Source organism: Malania oleifera, chromosome 7, assembly GCF_029873635.1.
Source record: "Malania oleifera isolate guangnan ecotype guangnan chromosome 7, ASM2987363v1, whole genome shotgun sequence".
Taxonomy (NCBI): Eukaryota; Viridiplantae; Streptophyta; class Magnoliopsida; order Santalales; family Ximeniaceae; genus Malania; species Malania oleifera.
In genome coordinates, this window is record NC_080423.1 from 92,292,385 (window position 1) to 92,317,381 (window position 24,997).

Genomic DNA, 24,997 nt, shown 5'->3' on the forward strand with positions numbered 1-24,997 from the left:
ACTCAAAGAAGAAATTGAGTGGTCAACAGTCAGTGCAGATTGACATGTGTGAGGATTGCATAGTCAGGAAACAGAAGAGGGTCAGTTTCCAGATAAACACCCGTGCCTCAAAGAAGTGTGTCAGGACACAACAGCAGAATGTCGAGAATCCTCAGGCGGAGGAACCAGTGGAGTAGATCGCCGCACCACCATCTCCTACTCCAGCATCGGAGCTTAGGAGATCTACTCGGCTACATATACCAGACAGAAGGTATATAGATTGCTTACTTCCTACAGATGGAGGAGAGCCTGAATGCTGTGATGAAGCATGTCAGGCAGGAGATGCGGGCAAGTGGGAGCTTGCAATGAAGGACAAGATGAAGTTCCTCACCTCCAACAGAACGTGGAAGTTGCCCAAAGGCTTTCACAACAAGTGGGTGTACAGAATTGAAGAGGAGATGACGGTTCCAGAAAGTACAAGCCTCAGTTGGTAGTCAAAGGCTTTGAGTAGAAGAAAGGGATTGACTACACAGGCATTTTTACACCACTTGTGAAGATGACAGCTATCAGATTAGTCCGCAGAAATCTAGCTGACAAGAAGTTGGTGACTAGAGAGAAACTGAAGTTGTGCTCAACTTCAGTTGGTCTTCATGCTTGAAGACAGACATGAGCACATCATTCGCCTATACACTGTTTGAGATGCAGCCTCCGTCTCCAAGTGGGAGATTATTAGGAATTCTGGTGTGGAACCGTCGGCAGCAGCACCTCCCCATGCAGCCTATGTTGACATTGAAGAATGACGGCCACCTGCTCTGCAGGCTTTGCTGAAACAGCGACCACCTTCTTTGAATTTTGCTCCCCCCCTCCTGTATATAAGTGAGGCATATGTGTGAAGTTGTGAGGTGTGTTGTAGAGAGCATATGTGTGAGTGCTTGGAGCTGTGAGCTGCGTGAGTATTGTGTGTATTGCAGTGTGCAGAGAGATTAGAGCAGAGGCTCCTCCTTGTATTTTATTTTCTCCCAATTTATAGTGCAGTGGTGTGTGCTCCCGTGGACGTAGATCAATTTAGACCGAACCACGTAAATCCAGTGTTCCATTGTGATTGTGTGTGCTTGTTTATTTTTCGTGTGCAATTGTTGCTCCATGTATTATCCCCCAACTGTTTGGGCTAGGATTGATTCAATTCATTCTACGAGGGAAGGGGGGAGAAGGTGGAGATAACAGGTTAATCGTATCTATAAATATTAACAAATTAAACGTACAATTACACAGAGAGAAGGGATAGACAACAATTATTGTGGTCAAAATTTCCTCTTTTGGGCTTAGGATCGGTTCAATTTCCTCGCTCCTCTCTCTCTCTCTCCACTTCCTCTGCGCAGGCCACCTTGCTTCTGCGTCGTCGCTATTGATCTTCGCTGTGCTGCGAGCTCAGGCGGTTGCAGAAAAGCCGATCTCCATCATAAGAATCGAGACTTTGAGGGTGAGTTCAGTGCCAACCACCGGGTCAGATCTGCGAAAGCTGACGCCTGCACTGCCATATTACATGATTTCGTATTCAGTGCATTGAAGGACACGTCCGACCGCAAATCTCGAGGCGATAAGTATCTGCATTTGCCTTTTCCTTTACGTTTTTGTTGTCATCCACATAGGTACAGACTGCCCTCTCTCGCTCTCTCTCTCCGTCTCTCTCCTGCATTTCGTGATCGTCAGGGTTCTGTGTCGAAATTGTTTTTTTTTTTTGAATTTTGGGGGTTTTTGTGGACAACAGTGCGTTTGAAGCTTTGCTAGGGTCTTGCGAGACTGTGATTTCCCGGTACGTCCTTAATCTGTGTAATTTGTTTTTCTTTTATGAATTCCAGTTTTGGCTCTTCTGAGGATCCGTAATTGGTTGTTGGTCTGCGGAGCGACGAGAGGGTGTGCCCACATTCTGAAGCCGAATTGAGGTGTTTACGTTTTATGAATCCGTGAACTTTTGTCGCTCCGCGTAATAAATGGCCGCTTTTTTGATCCGTTTCTGCTGGTGCATTGTTTCATTCTGTCGTTTAAATTTTCTGTGGCTGAGGACATATTCGAATTAAAGGATTTGGAAGGATTTTATCTGCAACAATTTTTGTCTCCATGAGAGGATGTCGTTTTGAATAAAATTGAACTCGGCGGTGGAACACTGGAATCATCTGTCCAATTTATTGTGATGCATAGTATGAAATGAGTTGATTGAGGTTTTTAGGGGCGATGAGTTGTTATGTATGGACGAAGGAAACTCAAATTCCCCATACTGTTGCCGTTTCCGTGTGAATGGGCAGCGGAAAAAGCTCTATGCAGGGAGCAGTTTTTATGCTCATAATCCGAGAGAGGGAGCAGTTTACTTATACTATTCTCCAATGTTTTCATTGGAGAATTATTTATGAGTTCCGGGGAGCCATTACTGTCATCATCCCTTCGGGCGTTGAATCCTTCAACTGTGGTGCATTGCCATTGGGTGAGAGTTGGTTCCTGCAGTTGCCTCTGCTCCAATACTTCTTTCTCTTCTTCCATTTTTGATGATACACAAAGTCACTTCCTTGAGGTGAACGAAGATGATGTCTCTGTTAGTGACGCTAGTTGGAAATCCCTTGAACAATCAGCTTCTCTTGCTTCCACAAAAGGGTTCCATTCAAAGGGGTAATTAAAGGCTAATCATATACCATCAGTAGAAGGTGTGTAGGGGGCGTTGATACCTTGGTCCCAATACATTTCTCTCATATAATCGTACTCCCAAATCCTACTTTGGTTACGTTAAGCAGGACTATTACTTCATAACAAGTTTAACTTAAGAGACCAAAACTAGTAGAAAATAGGTGATATAACCACAATTAGGAAAACAAGAAGTTATTCTGTTGAACATGTTATGACTCATAATCTCACACATTGTTATTACTCACTTAGTCAGTTAGTTGTCATGTAGGTTGGGGCAGCCCTCCTCTAGGACGTATCAAAATTAGAAAAATGCCATTTGTTAAAATTGTTTATCTAATAATTTTGTGACCCACACATGCAACCTTTTTTCTTATTAAATTCTGTGCTAAATAAATAAATAAAAATTTAAATTCTTTTTAAATTACTGATGATTTCCCAAAATTTCACTCCTCTGTATCCAACGCCAAACGCACTTTTGTCACCATTCTTTCACCTTCTTATCTCTTCTTTAACCTCTGCAGTTCACCCCCACTCACTTACATCCTCTGCAACTTCTTCCTTTTGCAAACCCCTTCTAAATCCTTGTTGTCATAAGCCCCAACAGCATAAAAAAATCCACCCCCCCCCCCCCCCCTCTAAATCTTAGTTGCCAAACCTCCCCCACCAACCAGTGGCGAATGCAGGACCTAAAATAAGAAAAGGGGGGGGGGGGGGGAGCTAAAGCTCATGCAAAGTATTTTTATTTTTAAAAATTTTGTAAGATTGTGTTTTTATAATTATTCATTTACACTCATAAAATTATTTTAATATCAATTTAGACATAAAGTTAGAAAATTTAAACTTGCACTACATTGGGTTTCATCCTCAGTTGGATTTTTTTCTCTACTTTTTATTTTAATTTTAAAATCCTAAATTTTATGATTTAGAACTTAAACCTTATGCAACAAGTAGTCAAGTGGTGCAATCCCAAAAAGACTTGCAACTTCAAACCTCTCACATATATAGTAGGGGAGATTTTTGTCAATTGAGTGATGGGCTAAGCCCACATTGGGCTCAATGCAAATCTGCTCATGCCACCAATGGATCAATCCTTCTCAACTCCTTCCCTATCAACCAATCCTTTATTGCAAGCTCTCTGCCTATGTCATCAACATGACTCATGCCTTCCCTTCCTCACTGTTGTGAAAGTCAAAATGATTGGGCCTCTTAACCAAGAGATTTGTGAGGATATATAAAAGTGAACTAGGTCTCTTAACCAAGGAAGACCCTTTTGTCCCTAAAATGTCTCTCCGATGGAAGAAAACCAAAGCGCCTTGAATTTCTCATCTCATTGGCAATCTCCATTTGCTGAAGTGAGGTAGATTGTTGTTTTCCGAAACTTGCTTCTTCACCTCCCTCACTGATCTTTTTGACAAGAACCAAGATTGCCTGAAAAAAAAGAAGCTGTCCTCTAAGATTTTTGGACCAGATTTGAATTCGACCAATGAAAGTCCTCTTGAGATTGTTGTTTTAGAGGTTGTTTAAATCATGACAACCATTTGCCAAAATGGCCAAACATGGTGATGGCAAATTTGTAGGAGATGTGAGTGAGGCTAATTGTTTAATGGGTGCTAAAAAAGTTGATGATGGTGATAAGGGTTTAGTTTGGAGGTTTTTTTTTTTTTTTTGGTAGTTCTTTAAATTTTTCTATAGTTGGTTCTAGCTTGGCCATGAAGAAGCTTGTGGTGGGACTGGATCACAATGATGGCTTTCTTGCTATTATTTCTGAAGTATGCAGGAAACATATGTTTTGTCAGTTTAAGATTGTGTTTTGCGGCGTAAAAAAGATTGAACTCTTTCATTCAATCAGTTTTTGTTTTAGTTTAGCAAAGATGTTTGAGAGTATCAAAGAAGATGAACTTCAAAATAATTAAAGATTTCAGAGATTAGGTCGTATGAGATTGGAAGTTCTCAAAGATGGAGAGGAAGTAATGGTGAGAAGAGGATAGCTTGAAGGAAGCACGTGTAGAAGAGGAGTTTTTGTGAATCATAATTTCTTAAAGGAGTGAAAATAAAAAAAAGAGATAAAAATTTTAAAAAGTTTTAAAGAAAAAAATGAAATGAGCCGATTTTGAAATTATTATGTAAGCATTTTTAATGAAAGGTTATTTTTCCTAAAGAGAAAAGGAGAAATTATTCCCACTTCATTCTAAAAATTGAAAGTTTAATGACGAGGACAAATTGAGTCGATAATTTACTGGCTGATGAGCCCGCATTTTACCCCAGAACTTAAGTTGTTTTTAGTTTTTAGAGCTTTACTAATTACAACTTACTAATAATAAAAATAATATGATCACAAGCCATCCACTGTCTTTAGCCTTTCCTAATTAAGGTAATAATAACCGTCCAATCCTAACCATCCTGCACTCTATCCCTTTCCCATCTTTGAAAAAATAGATTAGGGCAACAGTGCGAGTCAAAACCAAACCAAAGCTTTCCTCTACAAAGCTTCTGCAATCCTGCATCAATCCGTTTTGCCTCATGCAATCTGAAATCTAATCCTTAATTTTCTGCAGATCTCTTCAGAAATCGTCGTTGAATCGTTGATATTTGTGCCTAATTCATCCCATTTTTGTTTTTTTGCATGCATGTTACAGTTCACTTCATTCCGAGGCACCTGTTATTGTCATTGTTTTCTAGATTTTGATTCGTTATCTATTTATTTTTTTTCCAGTTTGGTTTCATGTCCGGCGGGTTCTGATAAAAGATCTGGAGATCAATGGACAGAGAGCTAGTGGAGCTGTTTGAATCGGCGAAGAAGGCTGCGGACACAGCAGCGGCTGATGGGGTTCCATCGAGTGGTCCGGAGGTGTCGCGATGCGTTGATGTGTTGAAACAACTTACGAATTTTCCCGTATCGTATGATGTTCTTGTTTCAACGCAGGTATGAGGCCCAACTTTGGCCCTGAAATTCAGATTTATCATTTCCTTGGTGACTGTTTCCTTTTTTTTGTTGTTGTAGTTGAAAACCGCCAAATGTTATAAGGAATTGACTGAATTTAACGTTCTTTTTTTCTATGATAAATAGAAGAAGGATTTTATTAAAGTCAAAAAAAAAAAAACTCACAGGGAGTAGATAGAAGTGTAAGATATAGGAGAAGCAAACAAAATAAAAGAGACACAAAAGAGGAATAGAAGAAAAACTAGGATGCAAGGAAATATGAAACATACAACATTTCCCTGAAATCCTGCACCGGCATAACTTGAGGTCCCTCCTAGTGATTGAATGATACTCTTTTCTTGCTGAGAAAGAAATGTAAATGATTAACAATCTAAATTTTTTACTTTTATCAGTTTAAAGCAAGTTGATTTTTCTGGGTGTTATAATTTATATTTTTAGGTCTTCAATAAATTTGAACAAATTTTGTCGCTGTTGCTGCTGCTGTTGTTGCAGTTTTTTTTTTTGGGGGTGTTCTCTCTCTCTCTCTATATATATATATATATATATATATATATATGTGTGTGTGTGTGTGTGTGTGTGTGTGTGTGTGTGTGTGTGTATATATATATATATATATATAAAAGAGATAGATGGGGGACTGATTTTGACTGTTTTGAAGCTTTGTTTAAAGGTAACGATATAAAGTATTTTTGTGCCTTGAAGCAGCAAAGAAAGTGCTCCTTATGCAGTAACTCCAGTGGGAGGCAGGAATCTTGTGTATTTTTTCCTTTTGTTTTCTAGGGCAAGGGGAAAGCATTAAATCCTACAAAAATAAAGGTCCGATATATAATTTCCTAAACTTTATATTTTGTGTTGCAACCATGAGCAATGCCATGCCTACTGCCTTTGGTTTAATTATATTGAGTTTCTATTAACTTTTCTTGTAGAGAGAGGATGATCCCCTTATTCATGAGTGTTCTCTACCTCCTCCCCCAAACCTGAATCAGTTAGCTGTAGAAGAGTTATGTGCCATTTGGGCAATTCAAAATAATTGTATACTCATATTTTATGGTTGAGATAGCAATCTTTTGCTTGTGTTATTTGATCAATGCATATTCTGGGCAGTCAACCTAAATTCTGAGTTCATTTGGTGGTGATTAATTTTAAGCAATTATATTGGACATAAATATTGGTCAATTGATATATCTAATATCCAATGTAAATTTTGACTGACTGTACAATGCTAAATTTAAATACTTGTAGAATTCAAACAAAAAGGTGAATTCATTGGCATGCCTAATAACTGTTACATGATCAGTCTTTGATAGCAATTAAAGAAATGACAGGTTATGTTAGGTTTTTTGGGCAAATATCCATTTTTTTATCAAAAAGTTTTAAAACTATACTAAACCGAACAATTTTGACTGGAAGAGTAGCACACCCAATGCACATGAGAGAAAATTGATAGCAACATAACTAATAATAATGTTAAATTGAGATACTAATTGTGAATCGAAATTCCAGTTTTGGGAATCAAGAATCGAATTGAAATGTAAGATTTGGAACAAATTTCCAAAAACCAATTCTAAATGACATGCATATATTGATACAAACAAGAAAAATAGTAAAATATGTTTAAATTTTGACAGTAAAAAACCGTATTTCATGTGTATCCTTTCCTGAAACAAATGCACAGTAAGAGCATGAGTCAAGAAATATTAATAAAAAATTTACTTTTTGTTGTTTAAAAGAAAGAATCAAGAAAAAGGAATAAATAGTTGAACTTTTGGTGTTTATCAACAATTAAAAAACAATAATAATATTTCATGCATATTCTTTCTCATATTAAAAAGGAAAAAATTAACTTAAAAAATGATAATAATTGAACAAGCTACTGGAAAAATCAACTTCTAAACCTTAACAACACAATGAGACAAGAGTACCGCCTTAGTCAGTGAGTGTTTCGTTGCTTCTTCTCAATGTCAGGATGCTATACTCCTAATCCTAGAGTGAAGAAGATTTTGCGAAGACAACATTAGACCTAAAGTCCTATTTTCTCCTTCTTATTTTTTTAGCACAGAACTGACATAGACAAGGAATGGAAGGTAATCATGTACAAATAAAAGCAATAAAAAAAGAAAGGAATGTTGTTTTTGGGGTTTCAAGCTACTCAAGTTTGTCAAGATATGATAGGTCTAGAATCGTGTTAATCGATATATTTGGTTCGAATCAATATATTCATAATAGTGAATTAATAGATTCATAGTGATTTAGTTGTTTTTAGTTTTTCTAGTAAAATTCAAATCGTGGAATTAAGATTATGAGTTATACGATGAAATCATGGGAAAGGGTAATTGAACATAGAATAAGAGTAGAAATAAGGATTTCAGAAAATCAATTTAGTTTTATGCCTAGGAGATCAACAATAGAAGTTATTTATCTTTTAAGCAGTTTAACAGAAAAGTTTAGGGAAAAGAAGAGGTACTTGCATATGATTTTTATTAACTTAGAGAAAGCATATAATAGAGTACCTAGGAAAGTTCATTGGTGGGTTGTAGAAAAGAAGGAGATTATGCAGTAGATATACTGAGTCATTAAGGATATGTATGATAGAGTAGTGACTAGCGTTAGAACTATAGGAGGGGAATTTAGAGATTTTTCAAACATAATAGGTATACACAAGGTCTTAAATTTCGATTTTGACTCAGATTTCAAAGCTCCAAAAGTACAAAAATTTCCATGGAAATTTCGATTTTGATGTCGATTTCGATTTCGATTTGAAAAAATAACGGAAATTAGTAGTAAAACATAAAATTCTTTGTGAAACTTTAGAAATGGTTAACAAACATAATGATATAATTTTTAGGACTAATATATAACAAATTAAATACATCTATATTTTGTATGAGATGGAAAAGTTGTATAGTAGCATGTGTATCAAACATATTTGTGAGATAATGTGTCATTTAAATATTATTTATTGTACAAATAATGATAATTTATACATGAATGATTAAATAAAATGTTATTGTAAGTTTATTTTTTTCATATAATTTCAAAAGCACTTGTAATAATCTTTTGTTTCGATAAAATAAATTAAATAAATTAAAAGAAAATTTTCACTTAACTCCTAAATCTCTCATTTGAATTCCGACAAAATTTCATTGTATAGTTAAAATTTCGATAAGTTTTGCTAAAATTTTGAGATTTCGATAAATTTTGGATGATTTGTTGAGATTTCAACGGAAATTATGCAAGACGGAAATCGATTGCCATTTCGATTTCAAGGGTGACGGAAATCGGAAATTTCGACAATTTTGTGGAAATTTAAGACCATAGGTATACATCAAGGTTCTACTTTGAGTCGTTATGTTTTTGCTTTAGTAATTGATGAACTTATTAGAAATATCCAAAATGAGATTCCTTGGTGTATGTTGTTTGTAGGTGATATCGGGTTAATTGATGATAGTAGGAGCAGAGTGGAATCTAAGTTAGAATTTTGGGGAGTCACATTAGAGTCTAAAGGGTTTAAGATAAGTAGGAATGAGACATAATATATGAAATATAATTTTAGTAATGTTAGGAGTGGTAATGAAGAGAAGATTAAACTTGATAATCAAAAGATTAATAGCACTAATAGATTTAGATATCTTGAATCTATTATGCAAGTGAAAGGGGAAATTAAAGAAGATGTAGTACATAGAATTAAAATAGGTTGGGAAAAATGGAGGAGTGCGTCATGTGTGTTGTGTGATTGTAGAATACCCTTAAAATTATAAGGAAAGTTTTATAAGATAACTATAAGACCAACTATGCTTTATGGTTCAAAATGTTGGGCAACTAAGAAACGACATACACAAAAAGTAAAAGTTGCTAAAATGTGAATGTTAAGGTGGATAAGTGATATAACATTAAAAGATAAAGTAAGAAATGAGCATATACACAATAATTTAGGCATGACACTGGTTGAAGACAAGATAAGGGAGGGGTGGCTTAGATGGTTTGGGTATTTGAAATGTAGGCCTAGTAGAGCACATGTGAGGAGGAGTGAGTTAGTTATTGTGAAAGGGATAGAGGTAGGCTTAAAATAACTTGGAATGAGGTAGTAAGGAAGGATTTAATAGCCCTCAATCTAATAGAGGAAAATGCTCTCGATAAGGTGAATTGGCAAAAAAGGATTCATGTAGTCGATCCCACCTAATTGAATCGAGAATTGTAAGATTTTAACAACTATGCTCTAATATAGAAGGGAGGGATTGAACACATTTGGGTTTTCCCTTATTGTTCTGGCTTGAGAGATTCTTATGATCCTTCTATTAGAGGTTTTTTATGTGTTTTAATATTATTATTTTATTAGGATGTTAATTAGTGAGAGTTAGTAAGGGTATTATTGTCATCAGAATGTATTTGATTTGTATTATAAATAGAGGGAGAGACCTATCTTCAAGTTAGGTCATTCATTTAATCAAAATCTCAACATGGTATCAAAGTGTGATCCAACCTAAGCCTTATCATACTCAGCCGTTGTTGGAAAACTCCTTCGTGTTGCTGCCCTTCTCAAATCCATCTTCACTTTTCATTATTTCACAAAACCAACCATATAGCCAAAAAAAAGAACCCTCTAGAGCCTACCTCCACAAAACCTCATCTCTGGCAAGGGCCCCACACACCGTCATGCACCGGCCAACTGCCAATAGTGCCAACCGCACGTGCTGGCACGTGAGAGAATTTCTCACTGCCTTTTTTTTTTTTTTCCTTTGCCATGTTTTGATTCCTTCTCTAGACCATATTATCAAGCTGTTGGGCATGTTCTTTGCTCAAATATCTAACCTTTTTCGACTAGGCACTTGTGGTAATCGGTTAGTTGTTGTTTGGTGTTTGTAAAGGCTTCTTTGTGAGTTTCTTAGAGTAGTGGCAGTGTTTGTAAGTTGATTTGTGAGGCTATGGCAGTGCTATATCAATTGGTAATTCGTTCACCTCGTTCATGGTGGTGTTGGTTCTTAACATTGTTTGTGATTGTCCTGATTAGTTTTGATTGCTCTTCTTGTTTGACATTGGTGTGGCTGCTTGTTTGTGAGTGTTGGGTTGGAGTCTATGAATCCCAAAAACATGTTTCCTTCATCACTGCCATAGATAACAACTCAAAAGTTTGATGGAAAAAATTTGTTCAATGGTCTAAAGTTGTTCAGGTTTTTTTAGCATGTTTAGGAAAATCTGACCACTTGCTCCAATCTAATCCTTTTGATGAGAAGAGAAAAGAAGTGTGGATTCAAGAAGATGCCTTGATTGTTTCCCTTTTGTGGAATTCGATGGAGCCACAGATTGCACTGATGTACGATATGTGCAAGGAGATTTGGGATTATACCAAGTTTCTATACTTTAGTAACATTACATGTGTATATATGATTTATCTCAGGAGTACTTTCAGCTATAGCAAGGAGATAGGAGCATTGGAGATTATTTTGGAGAGATGAAACGTATTCATGACGAGCTTAGCGTCGTGCAACCTATAACCACCGATGTTCGTGAGATGCAAAAGTAGAGGGCACAGATGCTTCGAGTTCTAGTGGGCTTGAGACCTAAGTTTGAGGCAGTACTGTCCCAGATACTTAGTAGTGTAGAGTTGTCATCATTTGTTGTTGTTTATTCTCGTGTCCTTTTTGATTCATTTAGCACACATTCTCCGGTTCTTGCATTTGGCTTTGAGAGGATAACTTTTGCTACATAGGGTGTTTCTAATTCTCTATCAAACAACTGTTGAAGTTATCGATGTGGTTTGAGTGGTTGTGGTGGTAGAGATGGACTTGGTAGAGGCACTCCTCGCAAGTGCACTCATTGTGGACAAGGTAATCATAGTATTGAGCAGTGTTGGGATTTCCACGATAGACCTTCACATGTTGCCAATGTAGTTGCCATCAACTCCACACCTTTGGGGCTGAGTGGGGGGCAATGTACTTTATCCATGTTAGAGGAAGAGTATTCCAAGTTCCAACAATATCAAGCGTCACAACAAGCTTCTCTTCCTATTCCATCTCTTGCCCAAACAACTAATCCCATATTATGCTTGTCATCCAGTACTTCTCGTCCTAGTCCTTGGGTCATAGACTTAGATGGCACTGATCATATCATAGGTACCTAATTTCTTCTCTACTCTTTAGTATCCTACAAATTTACCTTGTGTTACTCTTGTTGATGGATCCACTGACCACCACTGTCGTCGGTGGAATTGAGACTATAGATCCCACTTCTTTTATTTTTCTTTCTTCGATTTTGTATTTTCCCAAGTTTCCTTTCAATCTTATGTCTGTTAGCAAGATTAGTAAATCTATGAATTGTTTAATAACATTCTTCCCTAATTTTGTGGTTATTTAGGATTTGAAGACGAGGAAGATGAGTGGTAGAGGGCGCAAAGCTAGTGAACTTGATCACTTTGAGCACTATCTCCTTCTACCACTTGCACTGTTGTTGCCACACCTCCCCACTGCAAAAGTTGAACGTCTTGTTCCTAATTTGAGTTTTGTATCTAGTCTTGATTGTGAGTCTTGTCAATTGGGAAAATACCATTGCATTCCTTTTGCTTCTCAAGTAAATAAACAGGCTACAAGCTTTTTCATAGTAGTCCATTCTTATGTTTGAGGTCCTAGTAGAGTTGTGTCCAATTTGGGTTTTCGGTACTTTGTAATATTTGCAGATGATTATTCAATAATGGCTTGGCTATATTTAATAAAAGATCGTTTCGAGTTATTTCGTATATTTTGTGCATTTTTCTCTAAAATAAAGACTCAATTTGGTTAGCCAGCTCGAGGACTTTGAAGTGATAATGCTAAAGAGTACTTTAGTTCACAATTCACTACTTATTTGATTCAGGTTGGTATTGTCCATCAATCATCCCGTGCCCACACTCCTCAACAATATGGGGTCGCAGAGAGGAAAAATAGACATATCCTTGAAATCACTCGTATCTTACTTTATCAAACGCATGTACCTGAAGTGTTTGGAGTGATGCTGTACTTATTGCTTGCTATATGATCAATAGAATGCCATCCTCTATTCTTAGTGGTAAAATTTCCTACTCCATTCTCTTTCCTAATTCACCTTTATTCTCTCTCCCTCCTTATATATTCGAGTGCGTGTCCTTTGTTCATCAACTAACTCCTGGGGTGGATAAGTTGGATCCTCGTGCTATAAAATCTGTTTTTTTGGGCTACTCATATACTCAAAAGCAATACTATGTCATAGTTCTATGCTGCACTACTTTGTTTTTGCAAATGTTACCTTCTTTGAGTCTACACCTTACTACACCCAGTGCTTGAGTGCTTTTGAGCTCAATGAGTCTCTTCCTCTGCCTAATCTTCCAAATTCTAGTTTGCTGTCATTGCCCAATCAACAATCTAAGTCTCCATGTAGTTCGAGTCATTCTCATCATCTTGATCTTCCTAGTTTGCATGTGCATTCATGACGGCTGCTCCAAGGAAGAGAGTCCCCTCTAGCTTCTACTATCATGCCTTTGGTTTCCTTGTCTAATGATCATATTTCCCATGATGTTGATCCTCCCTTGCTGTTCGAAAAGGCAAACGCACATGCACCCAACATCCCATTTCCAACTATGTTTGTTATGACTTCTTATCACATTCCTATTATTATTTTGTTTCTGCTCTATCATCTACTCCCTTCCTAAATCTATTTCGGAAGTCTTAGCCCACTCTAGGTGGAGGAATGCTATGGTTGAAGAGATGAATGCTTTTCAGGACAATGACACTTGGGACTTGGTATCTCTTCTCCTGACAAGTCTGTGGTTGGTTGTCGCTGGGTATACATTGTGAAAGTCAACTTTGATGATTCTGTGGCTCATCTGAAGGCTCGTCATGTTGCTAAGGGGTATACTTAGGTGTATGGTTTGGATTATTCTAACACTTTTTCTTCAATTGCCAAACTTACATCAGTATGTTTGTTCATCTCCTTGGTGATGGAGGACCACCTATACCCCCTAGGCTGCCCATTCGGTACACGTATTTTAGGCATAGGTTTAGGAAGGTTTGGAAAAGATATGTATGGAGGACCTCTTTTTATTTTTTTTTGTAGACTTTTTTTTAGTATTTGTAATTGTGTTTAGTTGGGTCCTATTTGTAAATATGTGTTAGTTGTATTAGTGGTTTAAGTGCTAGATGTGCTAGTGGATGTACAATTATTGTTTGAATTAGATTGTAGTTTTCCTCTCTATCCATCTCTAACTCCCGCAGGTTCTGGAATTCTTCTTCTTCTTCATCCTCCTCTCTTCTCTTTTTTCCTTCTTGTATCTCTCTTCTAATTCTGTCTCTCACCCCTGTTCTGGTGTCTCCCTTCTAATTCTTCTTCTTCTTTGATTTTGAAGGTCAACATTTAGATCAAGTTCCAACTACTGTTTGATGACTATTTTCTTAAGAATTGGAGAGTAGGGACTGGAGAAATTGTTGGACTAACATTGGAATTCGATGGGAAACTCAATTTGTACTCCAATTCTTTGTCAAGGTGAATAACTCTCATTTTCTTGTTTATTGTGTGTACTAGGGAAAATTCATAGTTGCATAATTCCAAGTTTCTTATTACCTTTTTTTTTTTTTTTTTTGGTAACAAAAAAGGATCTTCCCTTTGCTTTATAAATTCCCCTAGCTAACTAATCATTGCATCCTAAATTTCCACTTTCCGTCACCCTTGAAATCGAAATGGCAACCGATTTCTGTCTTGCCTAATTTCTGTCGAAATTTCAATGAATTATCGGAAATTTATCGAAATCTTGAAATTTAGCGAAACTTGTCAAAATTTTTACTATAGAATAAGATTTATTTAGAATTCAAATGTGAGATTTAGACGCAAAGTGAAATTCCTCTCTTAATTTACCCTTTTTTTTTAATTAAGGTGAAAAATTAAACTTACAACAACATTTTATTGGAACATTCATGTCTAAATTATCTTTATTTTTATAATAAATAATATCTTTAATTGATTATGAATTCATTTATATTAATCTAATATGTTTAATGCACATTATATTATGAATATGTTTAATACACATTAGTGCTTTAAAAGGCGTTATTAAGGCGCGCGTCGAGGCGATTTGGGCCTAAAATGCACTAAGGCGCAAGTAGAAATGCGTAAATCCCAAAAGGCGTACACCTCAGGGGAGAAGGCGTATGAGTCTTCTGTAAAAGCTTGCCTTTTACGCCTCAAATCTCAAGGCGTACGCATTGAAGCTTCTTCCCTTATGCTCTCTCGACGAAGCCTCCAGTGAGTCTTCTCCTCGACGATAGCCTCTGCTCTCTCTCCGACGATTCCTCCAGCACCTCCTCTCTCTTCGACGACTCGACGGTTGCTTCCAATGATTTGTCTCTCTCTGATGAGTCGACATTCCCTTCCAAACTCTGATCTGCCTCTGACGACTCCTGATGTATTTTGTCCTTCGACGAACCCTTCGGAGTTGTCTCCTCTCTGCAGCGACCCTTTGCAATCTCTTACCTCTTTTCGCGACCCTCTCGTACTCTCTACCACTGTTGGCTACAACTGGCTTTTAGAAATTAGAATCTTGAGACATTTTTAATTTGGCTTGGCTCATCCTTATTTTTTAAAAAATTCTTATATATTGTTTGTGTTTGTTAGTTAAAACTTAAATTGGCCTATATGATGTTTAAAAATTATGTTCTTATATTTTTCTTTATCATTTTAAAAATTTTCACATTTTTTTTTATTATATATAAATTGATTTTATTTATTAATTATTTTAAAAATATAGTCCCAAAATGCTTATCCCAACCTTTTTAGGGTACCAAGCTAACCTTTCAGCCTTAGGTTAATTTAGAGTTCAAGTTTGAGGAAGGTAACCTTGAGGAGTTTAATGATGTAGGGTACCAAGCTAACCCTAGGCATGCTCCACATTCCCCTAGGCATGGTTGTGAAGACTATGGATATGTTACAGAAAAGGTCAAGGTTGATGTGCGTGGTTATGATGGGAAAATCGACTTGAGCTCCTTTTTAGAATGGGTATTGGAGATGGAGGATTTCTTTAATTGGTACCGTATATGGGGTGAGGATGAAGTTTGGTTTGCCAAGATGAAACTTGTAGGACTGGCAAAGAGGTATTGGCAATCTCTACAACAAGCTCTAGACTAGTTGGGTGAACCTCCTAGTACTTGGTGGGAAGTGATGAGACAATTATTGTAAGAATAGTACATCCCTCCCTTTAAGAGCCAGTTGTTCAGTGAGCTCTTAAACCATAAACAAATCACTAACGTGGGCAGCTACATTGATCGATTTGAGGAACTGATGCTTAGGAGTGGTGTTGTTGAGGTCACACATCACATTGTAGCTAGGTTTGTGAATGGTCTTAAGGAGGATGTCGGGTGAGAGGTTGAGTTGTTCTCTCCAGAGTATTTAGAGATAGCCTACAGAAAGTGCTTGTCATCGAAAGGTACCTTAAGAGCTCTTGTAGGTCTTCATCTCAAGTGAGTGAGTCAAAGTCAATCCAAATCCTTTCCTCGACCTAGGCCTACCATCCCTTGTCTACCCCTATAGAGAGCTCTACGAAGCAAATAGAGTCACATCATATTGTTCGCTCTAGTGGACTCAGTATTCCTCAAGCTAGTAGCTCATCTTTGCAGTGTCATTGTTGTCATGCTAGAGGTTGTATTGCTGCTCGTTGTCCCTAACGAGCTTTAGCTTTAGAGTGTGAGACTGATGATATGGCTGATTGTGAGGATCAGGTTGTAGATGCTTTTGAGTACTCTTGGGAAATGAGGGTGAGCTTGTGGATGATTTTGAGGAGGATGACTATCAAGTTAGTGTGGTTAGGTGTGTCTTCTCCATTACCATGGATATTGAGAAGTGGAAACGAACCACTATTTTCCTCACATACATTTGTTGTGGCGATGGGAGATGTAAGCTTGTTATTGATGGGGTTAGTAGCATGAATGTGGTCTTCAAGGCTGCTCTAGGAAGATTAAACCTTAAAGGAGGGCCACGCCCTCAGCCTTCTAAGGTGAATCGGGTAAATAGGACAAATCTACAAATTATTGAGAGGTGTCTTGTACCCATCCAAATGGGAGATTATAAAGATGGGGTCTATTGTGATGTACTCCTGATGGATGGGGCTCTCATGTCCTGTTAGGGTGACCATGGTTATTTGATTATGACGTAACCAATCATGGTAGGGAAAGCACTTGCATGTTTAGGCACAAAGATAAGAACATCATTTTGATCCCTACAAAGCCCACTCTGAAAGATCCTAAGGAACAAGATAATCTATAAAGCCCCAATGCAAAGAAATATTCACTTGCTTGATCATAGACTTTTGAGGGAGAGAGCTTAGAAAATAGGTGCATTTTAGCAGTCATCGCTCGAGAGGTTCCTTCTGAGGATCAAGAATCTTCATGTGAGTGACACATGAGGTAGGAGAGTTGCTAGTTCTCTGATGTTGTGTCTAGAGAGTTAACTAGTGAGCTACCACCAATGCGAGACATTTAGCATGCCATAGGTCTCATTTCAGGTTCACAGTTACCTAACTTGCCACATTATAGGATGAACCCTAAAGAGTGTGCTGAATTGAATAAACAAGTAGAACTCGTTGACGAGGGTTTTGTGAGACATAGCCGTAGGGATTGTTTGTAACCACTTATGCAGAAGTGCTTTTTAGGAAAAGTGCTGAATTTAATTAGTGCTGATGGTGAGTGCTGAACTAGAAAAGTGCTGAAAGTTATAAGTAGTGTTTGGCTGTGTTTAAAATAAATGGTATTTTACTTTTATTATAGGGTACTATATGATTATTTTTAAACATATTTTAAATTATAAATATTAATATTTTTTAATTAACAATTTCACTAATAACTATTTAAATTATTTATAATTAAAATTTAAATATTTACTATTAAAAAAATAATGTAAGATTATTATTTTTAATTAATAATAATCTTATTATTAATGTATATTTTAACATATTGCTATCACATGAAATTATGATAAAAATAATATTATTAATTAAATTTAAAATATTAATTTATTTAATATTAATTTAAATCAATAAGTAGTTCTTGTTCAATCCAGAATCGAATTATAATAACTAATATGTATTTTTAAATATATTTTAAATTAAAATATTTATATTTATATAATTAAAATTTTAAATGATAATTACTTTAATTTTATAATTAAAATTTAAATATTTTCTATTAACTAAAATAATATAATATTATTTATTAATTAACTATCATCTTGTTATTAATGTATATTTATAACATATGATTATCACATTAATTTTATGTTAGAAATAATATTAATAACTAATTAAAAATTTTAGTTTATTTAATGTTAATTTTAAATTTATAGATGCTTCTTTTATTCATTCAAGAATTTGTAAGTCTTTTTAATTAATAATTAATAAGTTATAATGCATAATAAAATAATATATGATTAATTTTTAATTGATAATATGTTAACTGTTATTTTTAATTAAAATTTAAATATTTTTATCAAGTAAAAATAATATAATATTTTTATTGATTAACAATAATCCTTTTCTTAATTTATATTTATAACATATGATGATCATATTAATTTATGTTAAAATAATATTATTAATTAAATTAGTTTTTTAAATTTTAATATTAGTTTAAACTTTAAATTAATAGATGGTTTTTCTTCTTCATTTTAGAATTGAATTATGTTTCGTTAATAATAAAATATATATTATAATACATAATAAAATAATATGTGATTATCTTTTAATATATTTTTTAATTTATAAAATAGCCACTAAATTTTTTATATTTACAGAATTGACCCCCTATGAATAGTGTCACTTATAAGTGAACAAAAAGTTGTCTTAGATTGCTTATCAAAATTCACTTAAATAGTTCTTAGAATAGTGGTTTTGGAAAGGTACTTATTGCAATAAATGTTTGTTGTAGTGCAAGTCAAACGCCACCTTTTTGTAAAAGTTCTTATTTTAAGTTATAAGTGCTATAAGCACTTTTTTTTTTTTAAGTGCTTTCAAATGGGGGCTTAACCCATGTGCTGTACCTACTCTCCTAACACCAAAAATGATGGATGCCCCCGGGCATAAGCTTAGGTGATAAGGAGGTTCACCAGACGGCCTTGGACAAAGGTGAAGTATAGGGTTCAAACCTTGCCACCTGCAACGCACATCCGCGATTTATCTCCTACGTGTTGGCTGAAGGCATGGCTTGCGTAGGCGTGAGATTAGTTTGGCGCGTATGCCCAGGAAACCTGGCGTATCCAAAAAAAAAAAAATGATGGATCTTGGAGGATGTGTGTGAATAGTAGAGTCGTTAACAAAATCACCATCTAGTGTAGGTCCCCTATCCTTAGACTTGAGGATATGCTTGACATGCTAGCTGGCTCTAGTCGGCACTCCAAGACTGACCTGTGCAGTGGGTATCACCAAATTAGAATTATAATGGGACATGAGTGGAAAACGGCCTTGAAGACCCAGGATGGTTTGTTCGAGTGGTTGGTCATTCCATTTGGACTTTCTAATATGCTCGACACTTTTATGAGGGTTATGACACATATTCTACAGCCATTCGTAGGAAAGTTCTTAGTGGTTTACTTTGATGATATACTGGTCTACATAAAGTCTTGGGAGGAGCACGTGATACATCTTTATGAGGTTTTTGCCACCTTTAGGGAAGCGAAGTTGTTTGCTAACCTCAAGATGTGTAGCTTCCTACACTCTAGTGTGCTATTTCTTGGTTTGTGATTTCTGCGCAGGTAATAGCCACCGATCTGGAAAAGGTTAGAGCCATTAGAGAGTGGCCTAAGCCTAGGACTATTACTGAGGTTTGTAGTTTTCATAGGGCATTTTGGCACCATCATGGCTCCTATCACTGAGTGCTTGAAGAAAGGAGAATTTCATTGGACTCCATTAGCTACTAGAGCCTTCAGAGATTTCAAATAGAAGATGAGTGAAACACCTGCACTTAGGCATCTGAACTTTAGTAGAGTTTTTTAGGTGGCTTGTGATGCCTCTGGGATAGGTATAGGTGGGGTCTTGAGTTAGGAGGGACATCCAATAGCATTTTTTAGTGAAAAACTCTCAGATGCCAAATAGAGATACAACATATATGATAAAGAGTTTTATGTTGTAGTGAGGTCCCTCCAACATTGGACATGCTACTTATTACCCCAAGAGTTTGCACTATTCTCTGACCACCTTGCTTTGCAATGTCTGACCTTGCAGAAGAAGTTGAGTGCAAAGCATGCTGGTCAGGTAGAGTTCCTCAATGAGTACGCTTTTGTTCTCAAGCATCATTTCGGTGTTGAGAATAAAGTGGCAGATGGCTTTAGGTAGCAGTTATTCTCTATATCTTGAGAGCTGAGGTCATTGGGTTTGATAGTCTGAAGGACAAGTACTCCACATGTGGGATTATCTTTCAGGAGGTGAGTGAGGGCCATTGAAGGAATTTTGTAGATTTCATCATTCGGGAGGGATACCTATTTAAAGGCACTAGGTTATGCATTCCCTGTACTTCCTTTAGAGATCTTTGAGTTTGGGAATTGCATGCTAGAGGGTTAGCTGGTCACCTAGGGAGGGATAAAATCATTGCCTTAGTTGAGGAAGTTTTTATTGGCCTTCCCTAACGAGATGTTGCTAGGATGGTGTCTGAGTGTCGCACCTGTTAGCTGTTTTCTTCTGCTCATCAACCCCAAACTGATGGGCAGACTGAGATTGTGAATCATAGTCTTGATGACGTGCTTAGGTGTGTTGTGGGAGAAAAACATGGCAATTGGGACTTGGTGCTGCGTACTGTTGAGTTTGCTTGTAATAATTCTGTGAATAGGTCCATGGGTAAGAGCCCTTTTTGAGTGTGTATTCGGTTACAAACCCTGTGCACCCATTGATCTCGTTCCTTTGCCACCAGATGCCCGTATTGGGACTTGATGTTGTTGTGGGAGAAAAATAGGGCAATTGGGACTCCGTGCTGCGTATTTTGGAGTTTGCTTATCATAATTCTATGAATAGGTCCACGGGTAAGAGTCTTTTTTGAGTGTATATTCAGTTACAAACCCCGTGCATCCATTGATCTTGTTCCTTTGCCACTGGGTGTCCGTATTTCTGAGCTTGCTGAGTCTTTTGTCCATCACATTCATGAGCTGCATACTGAGGTTAGGCAAAAACTTGCTATGAGTAATATGGATTATAAGCTTGCTGCAGATGTACATTGTAGAGCTAGAGAGTTTAATGCAGGTGATAGTGTCATGGTTCGCATAAGACCTGAGCGCGACCTGAGAAATTCATTTAAAAAGCTCCACGCTCATGCCATTGGTCCTTTCCTCATCCATAAGAAACTTGGACCTAATGCATATTTTCTTGATTTACCTACTCATATGACCATTAGTCCAGATTTTAATGTAGAGGATTTGACATCTTACTAAGGCACTTTTGAGCCTCTTGGTTTGCCATTTGATGCTCATGCAGGTTCAGATGCTCCTCAGCCTCCCTCTATTTCTCGACCACAGGAAATAGTGGAGCCCATCTTGGATGATGAGTTCGTGACATCTCCTCACGGTGGTTTTCATCGCTACTTGGTTCAGTGGAGAGGTCGCCCGAGTCAAATGATACATTGCTTGCTGAGGATGATGTTTGTAATGACGCTCCTGACTTGCTGGGGTCATATTTGCAGTCCCACTCTGCGGAGCTGAGTTCCTTTCAGCCGGGGGAAAATGATGGAAGACCACCTATGCCCCCTAGGCTGCCCATTTGGTGCACGTATTTTAGGCGTAGGTTTAGAAAGGTTTAGGAAAGATGTGTATGGAGGACCTCTTTGTATTTTTTAAGAGACTTCTTTTAGTATTTGTAATGATGTGTTTAGTTGGATACTATTTGTAAATATGTGTTAGTTGTATTAGTAGTTTAAGTGCTGGACATGCTCGTGGATGCAAAGTTATTGTTTGAATGAATAGCAGTTTCCCTCTCTGTCTCTCTCTCTCTCTCTCTCTCTCTCTCTCTCTCTTCCACAGGTTCCTGCTGTTCTTCTTCTTCTTCTTCCGTATCTCGCCTCTCTTCCAATTCTGTCTCTTACCTCTGTTCTGTTCTTCCTCTTCTCTGTGCTTCTCTTTCTGTCTTGTTCCCCTACTGCTGCTGCTGATGCTGCTTCTCTTAATTTTATCTATATATACCAACTTTAATACCTGCCCTACATCAGGTGGCATTGACATTAGCAAACCACTTGAATAGTTCTCTTAATACTTTTTGCTTTTCATTTGGCTTTTTAATTTTTTCCCCCTTGTTTTTGGAAGCATGGATTTTGAACCTTGGATTTGGATTTGGGTTGAATTGGAAAATTTTCAATGCAATTTTATATTATATCTTATCCAAATCAAATACAACTCCAAATCCAAGGGCTCTCCAAACATAGGGTTAAGATATTTAAAAAGAACTTGTTGGATGTTTCTTCATGCTAATGATAAAATCCATTGTCAAAGTTTAATTTTTTCATCTAACATTTTATGTGATCTTAATTTCAGATTGGAAAACGACTTCGTCATCTCACGAAACATCCAAGGGAGAAAATCCAGGTTGTGGCTTCTGACTTGCTTGATAAGTGGAAAAAGATAGTCATTGATGAAACAACCAGAAATAAGAAAAATGGTAGCATAGAAAATAAATGTTCAACCAAGATGGAGGTTGCAAAAGCAGAGACTGCCAGAGTTGAGAAGGTTCAGAAGTCAGGAGCTGTAAAGATCGAGAAAGTTGAGAAATCTGAGACTGTCAAGGTTAAGAAAATTGATAGAAGCAATTTAGTGAAACCTGGGAGTATTTCAACCACAGAAACTATCAAGGTTGAGAAAAACAATGGTGGTGCTTTTAAGGTTGAAAGGATCTCCAGGGAAGAGAAACCAACTTCGAGCATGAAGAAACCATTGCAAGCACCCAATGGCCCCCCTAAGCTGACTTCAATGATCAAGTGCAATGATGCTTTGCGCGACAAAATTCGTGAGCTCCTTTTAGAGGCCCTGTCCAGAGTTGCTTGTGAGACCGATGAGCACATGAAGGATGAAGTAGACGCATGTGATCCAATAAGGGTGGCAGTCTCCGTGGAATCTGTGATGTTTGAGAAAATGGGCCGATCTAATGGGAGCCAAAAAGTTAAATACAGGTCTATAATGTTCAACCTCAAGGACTCAAACAACCCTGATTTAAGGAGAAAAGTTCTTCTTGGTCAGGTTAAGCCTGAGAGGCTTATTACGATGGCTCCGGAAGAAATGGCAAGTGATCAAAGGCAACGTGAGAATAAACAAATCAAAGAGAAAGCCCTGTTTGATTGTGAGCGTGGTGGCGCACCAAAAGCCTCCACTGATCAGTTCAAATGTGGTCGTTGTGGGCAGCGCAAGTGTACTTACTATCAACTGCAGACCAGGAGTGCAGATGAACCCATGACAACATTTGTGACTTGTGTAAATTGCAACAACCATTGGAAGTTCTGTTAGGGCATATTTTCTGTTGCAGTGATAATTGGGTGGTCACAGATGGACAGCTGATTAGCAGTGAAGTTCCATCATTCTTTATAACGGTTCAAAAGCTTATGCTTTGGTCTTTGTATGTCTCTTTCAGACGAATCCTTTCTGGCATAATTAATTGCTATAGGGATAATTTGTTTCTGGCATAATTAATTGCTATAGGGATAATTTGTTTTTCAAGCTTTATCCAAGCGAGTTATTTAGATGTACAATGTATGGGTAGTTGCAGAAAAAATCTGTGCCAAACCCTGAGTGCATTTTATTGAATCTAAGTTTTCTTCCCTAGGCTTATTTGGCTTCTCGATCATGTTTGTACCCATAATGCATTGCTTATTCTATTCAAAGAGTTCTTATTCTATTCAAAGACTTTTCGTGCTGAACAAAGTTACTATGTTTAATTAGTCCATAAAGAGATTTTGTCAGTTGAAAAAGCTGCATGATTCTCAGTTGAATGGGGCACTGAAAAACTTGAGATTTCACCTAAAGTAATTTGCGTTTGGCAAGTTGCAACAGCAGACAGCAAAAACATACCATGCCAAACATGCTTTCGGGTTTCAAAAGAAGCACAAAATGGGAGCCCTCTCATAACAATTTTGCACAGGCAGTGGAAGCTTCCATCCATGGCTGACATGAGATCTGAGTCTGGTATCAACCTGGGTTCTTTTGTTATGTTTTATTTTTTCATTTTGTGCGTGTGTGTGTGTGTGTGTGTGTGTGTGTGTGCGTGCAATGTGCTCATTGCCTCATGCTTGTGGCTGAATTTACTTGAGTAGATTAACAGGACCTACAATCATATGCCTGTCTGTGCAGTGTAGACATTAATTATGTATTATTATTAGTTTTTGTATTTACCTATCCATTTATTTTGTTTTAGTTAGTTAAAAAAAGTGCGGTGTAAGAGTAGTTCCTAGCACATTTGGCATGTGACCAATTAGTGCAAAAATCGGGCCAAGTTGGAAAATCGACATCAAGAAAGACCTTAAGGAGTAGAAAGGTAAAAGACTTTGAAGGAACAATACTCTGAGATTTGTAATGATGCAATCTACTTACGAATTTGGCATGGAGAAATTCCTATCCCTACAAGTCTTTCTCCATGTGTACTCCCTTGAGGAGGTTGAGTTTTTGAATAATCGAGTTCAAATCCTATTGAGGATTAGGAGAAATTATTATATACACTTGATGTATTGATTAGTCTGTTGATTGGTACTCCTAGGTCTGTAGGCAAATTATGTCTTGTGATGATTATTTTGAGCTCTCAATTAATTAATTTATATTACGATGTTAGTAGGAGTATAAGAGTGCAAAACTTGGACCGAATTAACAATTAAGTCAAGACTTCGAGGAGCAGTACAGGAAACATTCGATTGTCCCTTGTGGGATTTGCAATTCACTATTTGGCATGCATGGATTCCCTCTAAAGTCTTTCTCCTTGAGCATTCCATTGAGATGTTTGACCCGCCAGTGGAGTGAGGGAAAATATAGAGAAAAAGAAAGAATAAACCCTAGGGATTTTTCAAAGAAGTGGGTCTAAACATTTCAACTTGTGACAAATATAATGAGATAAAAAATTGATTGAATTACAGAAGCAGAATAAAAAAAACAATCAAAATTCATTATCATTTCTCTATCACAACTTTTGAACATTCTGAATTTGAGCTTTGCAATGTGTTCTTATGAAACTATTCCTCTTCACATTCGCATACCCCTTTGGCCCATTTTTCATAATTGTAACAAAATTGGGTCTTTAATACTTCTTTTAGTTTCCTTAAAATATGTTCAAGGTTTCCCTTTGGCTTTGAAAAAAAAAATGATTTTGATGTGATTTGTAAAACTTTAGATCCATTCTTAAAAATTTTAAAAGAGGCTAAATTTTAAAAATTTTCGTTCCTTTTGGTGATGCAATTGAGGACAATTTTA

The 24,997-nt window shown here is 36.8% G+C and overlaps 1 protein-coding gene across 10 annotated transcripts; it reads left to right on the forward strand.

The window, feature by feature from the left end:
• The first annotated feature begins 1,202 nt into the window (after positions 1-1,202).
• LOC131159881 (transcription elongation factor TFIIS-like) lies at positions 1,203-23,444 on the forward strand. Of its 10 annotated transcripts, none has more exons than XM_058115088.1 (3): positions 1,203-1,580; positions 5,369-5,578; positions 22,088-23,444. In XM_058115088.1, exons 2-3 carry the CDS (start codon positions 5,414-5,416, stop codon positions 23,048-23,050), a joined length of 1,128 nt encoding a protein of 375 aa, XP_057971071.1. In that variant the 5' UTR covers positions 1,203-1,580; positions 5,369-5,413; the 3' UTR covers positions 23,051-23,444. The 10 variants fall into 10 exon arrangements, with proteins under 10 accessions (XP_057971071.1, XP_057971072.1, XP_057971069.1 ...); XM_058115089.1 differs by having other exon boundaries at positions 1,229-1,628; XM_058115086.1 differs by having other exon boundaries at positions 1,246-1,792.
• Positions 23,445-24,997: the final 1,553 nt, after the last annotated feature.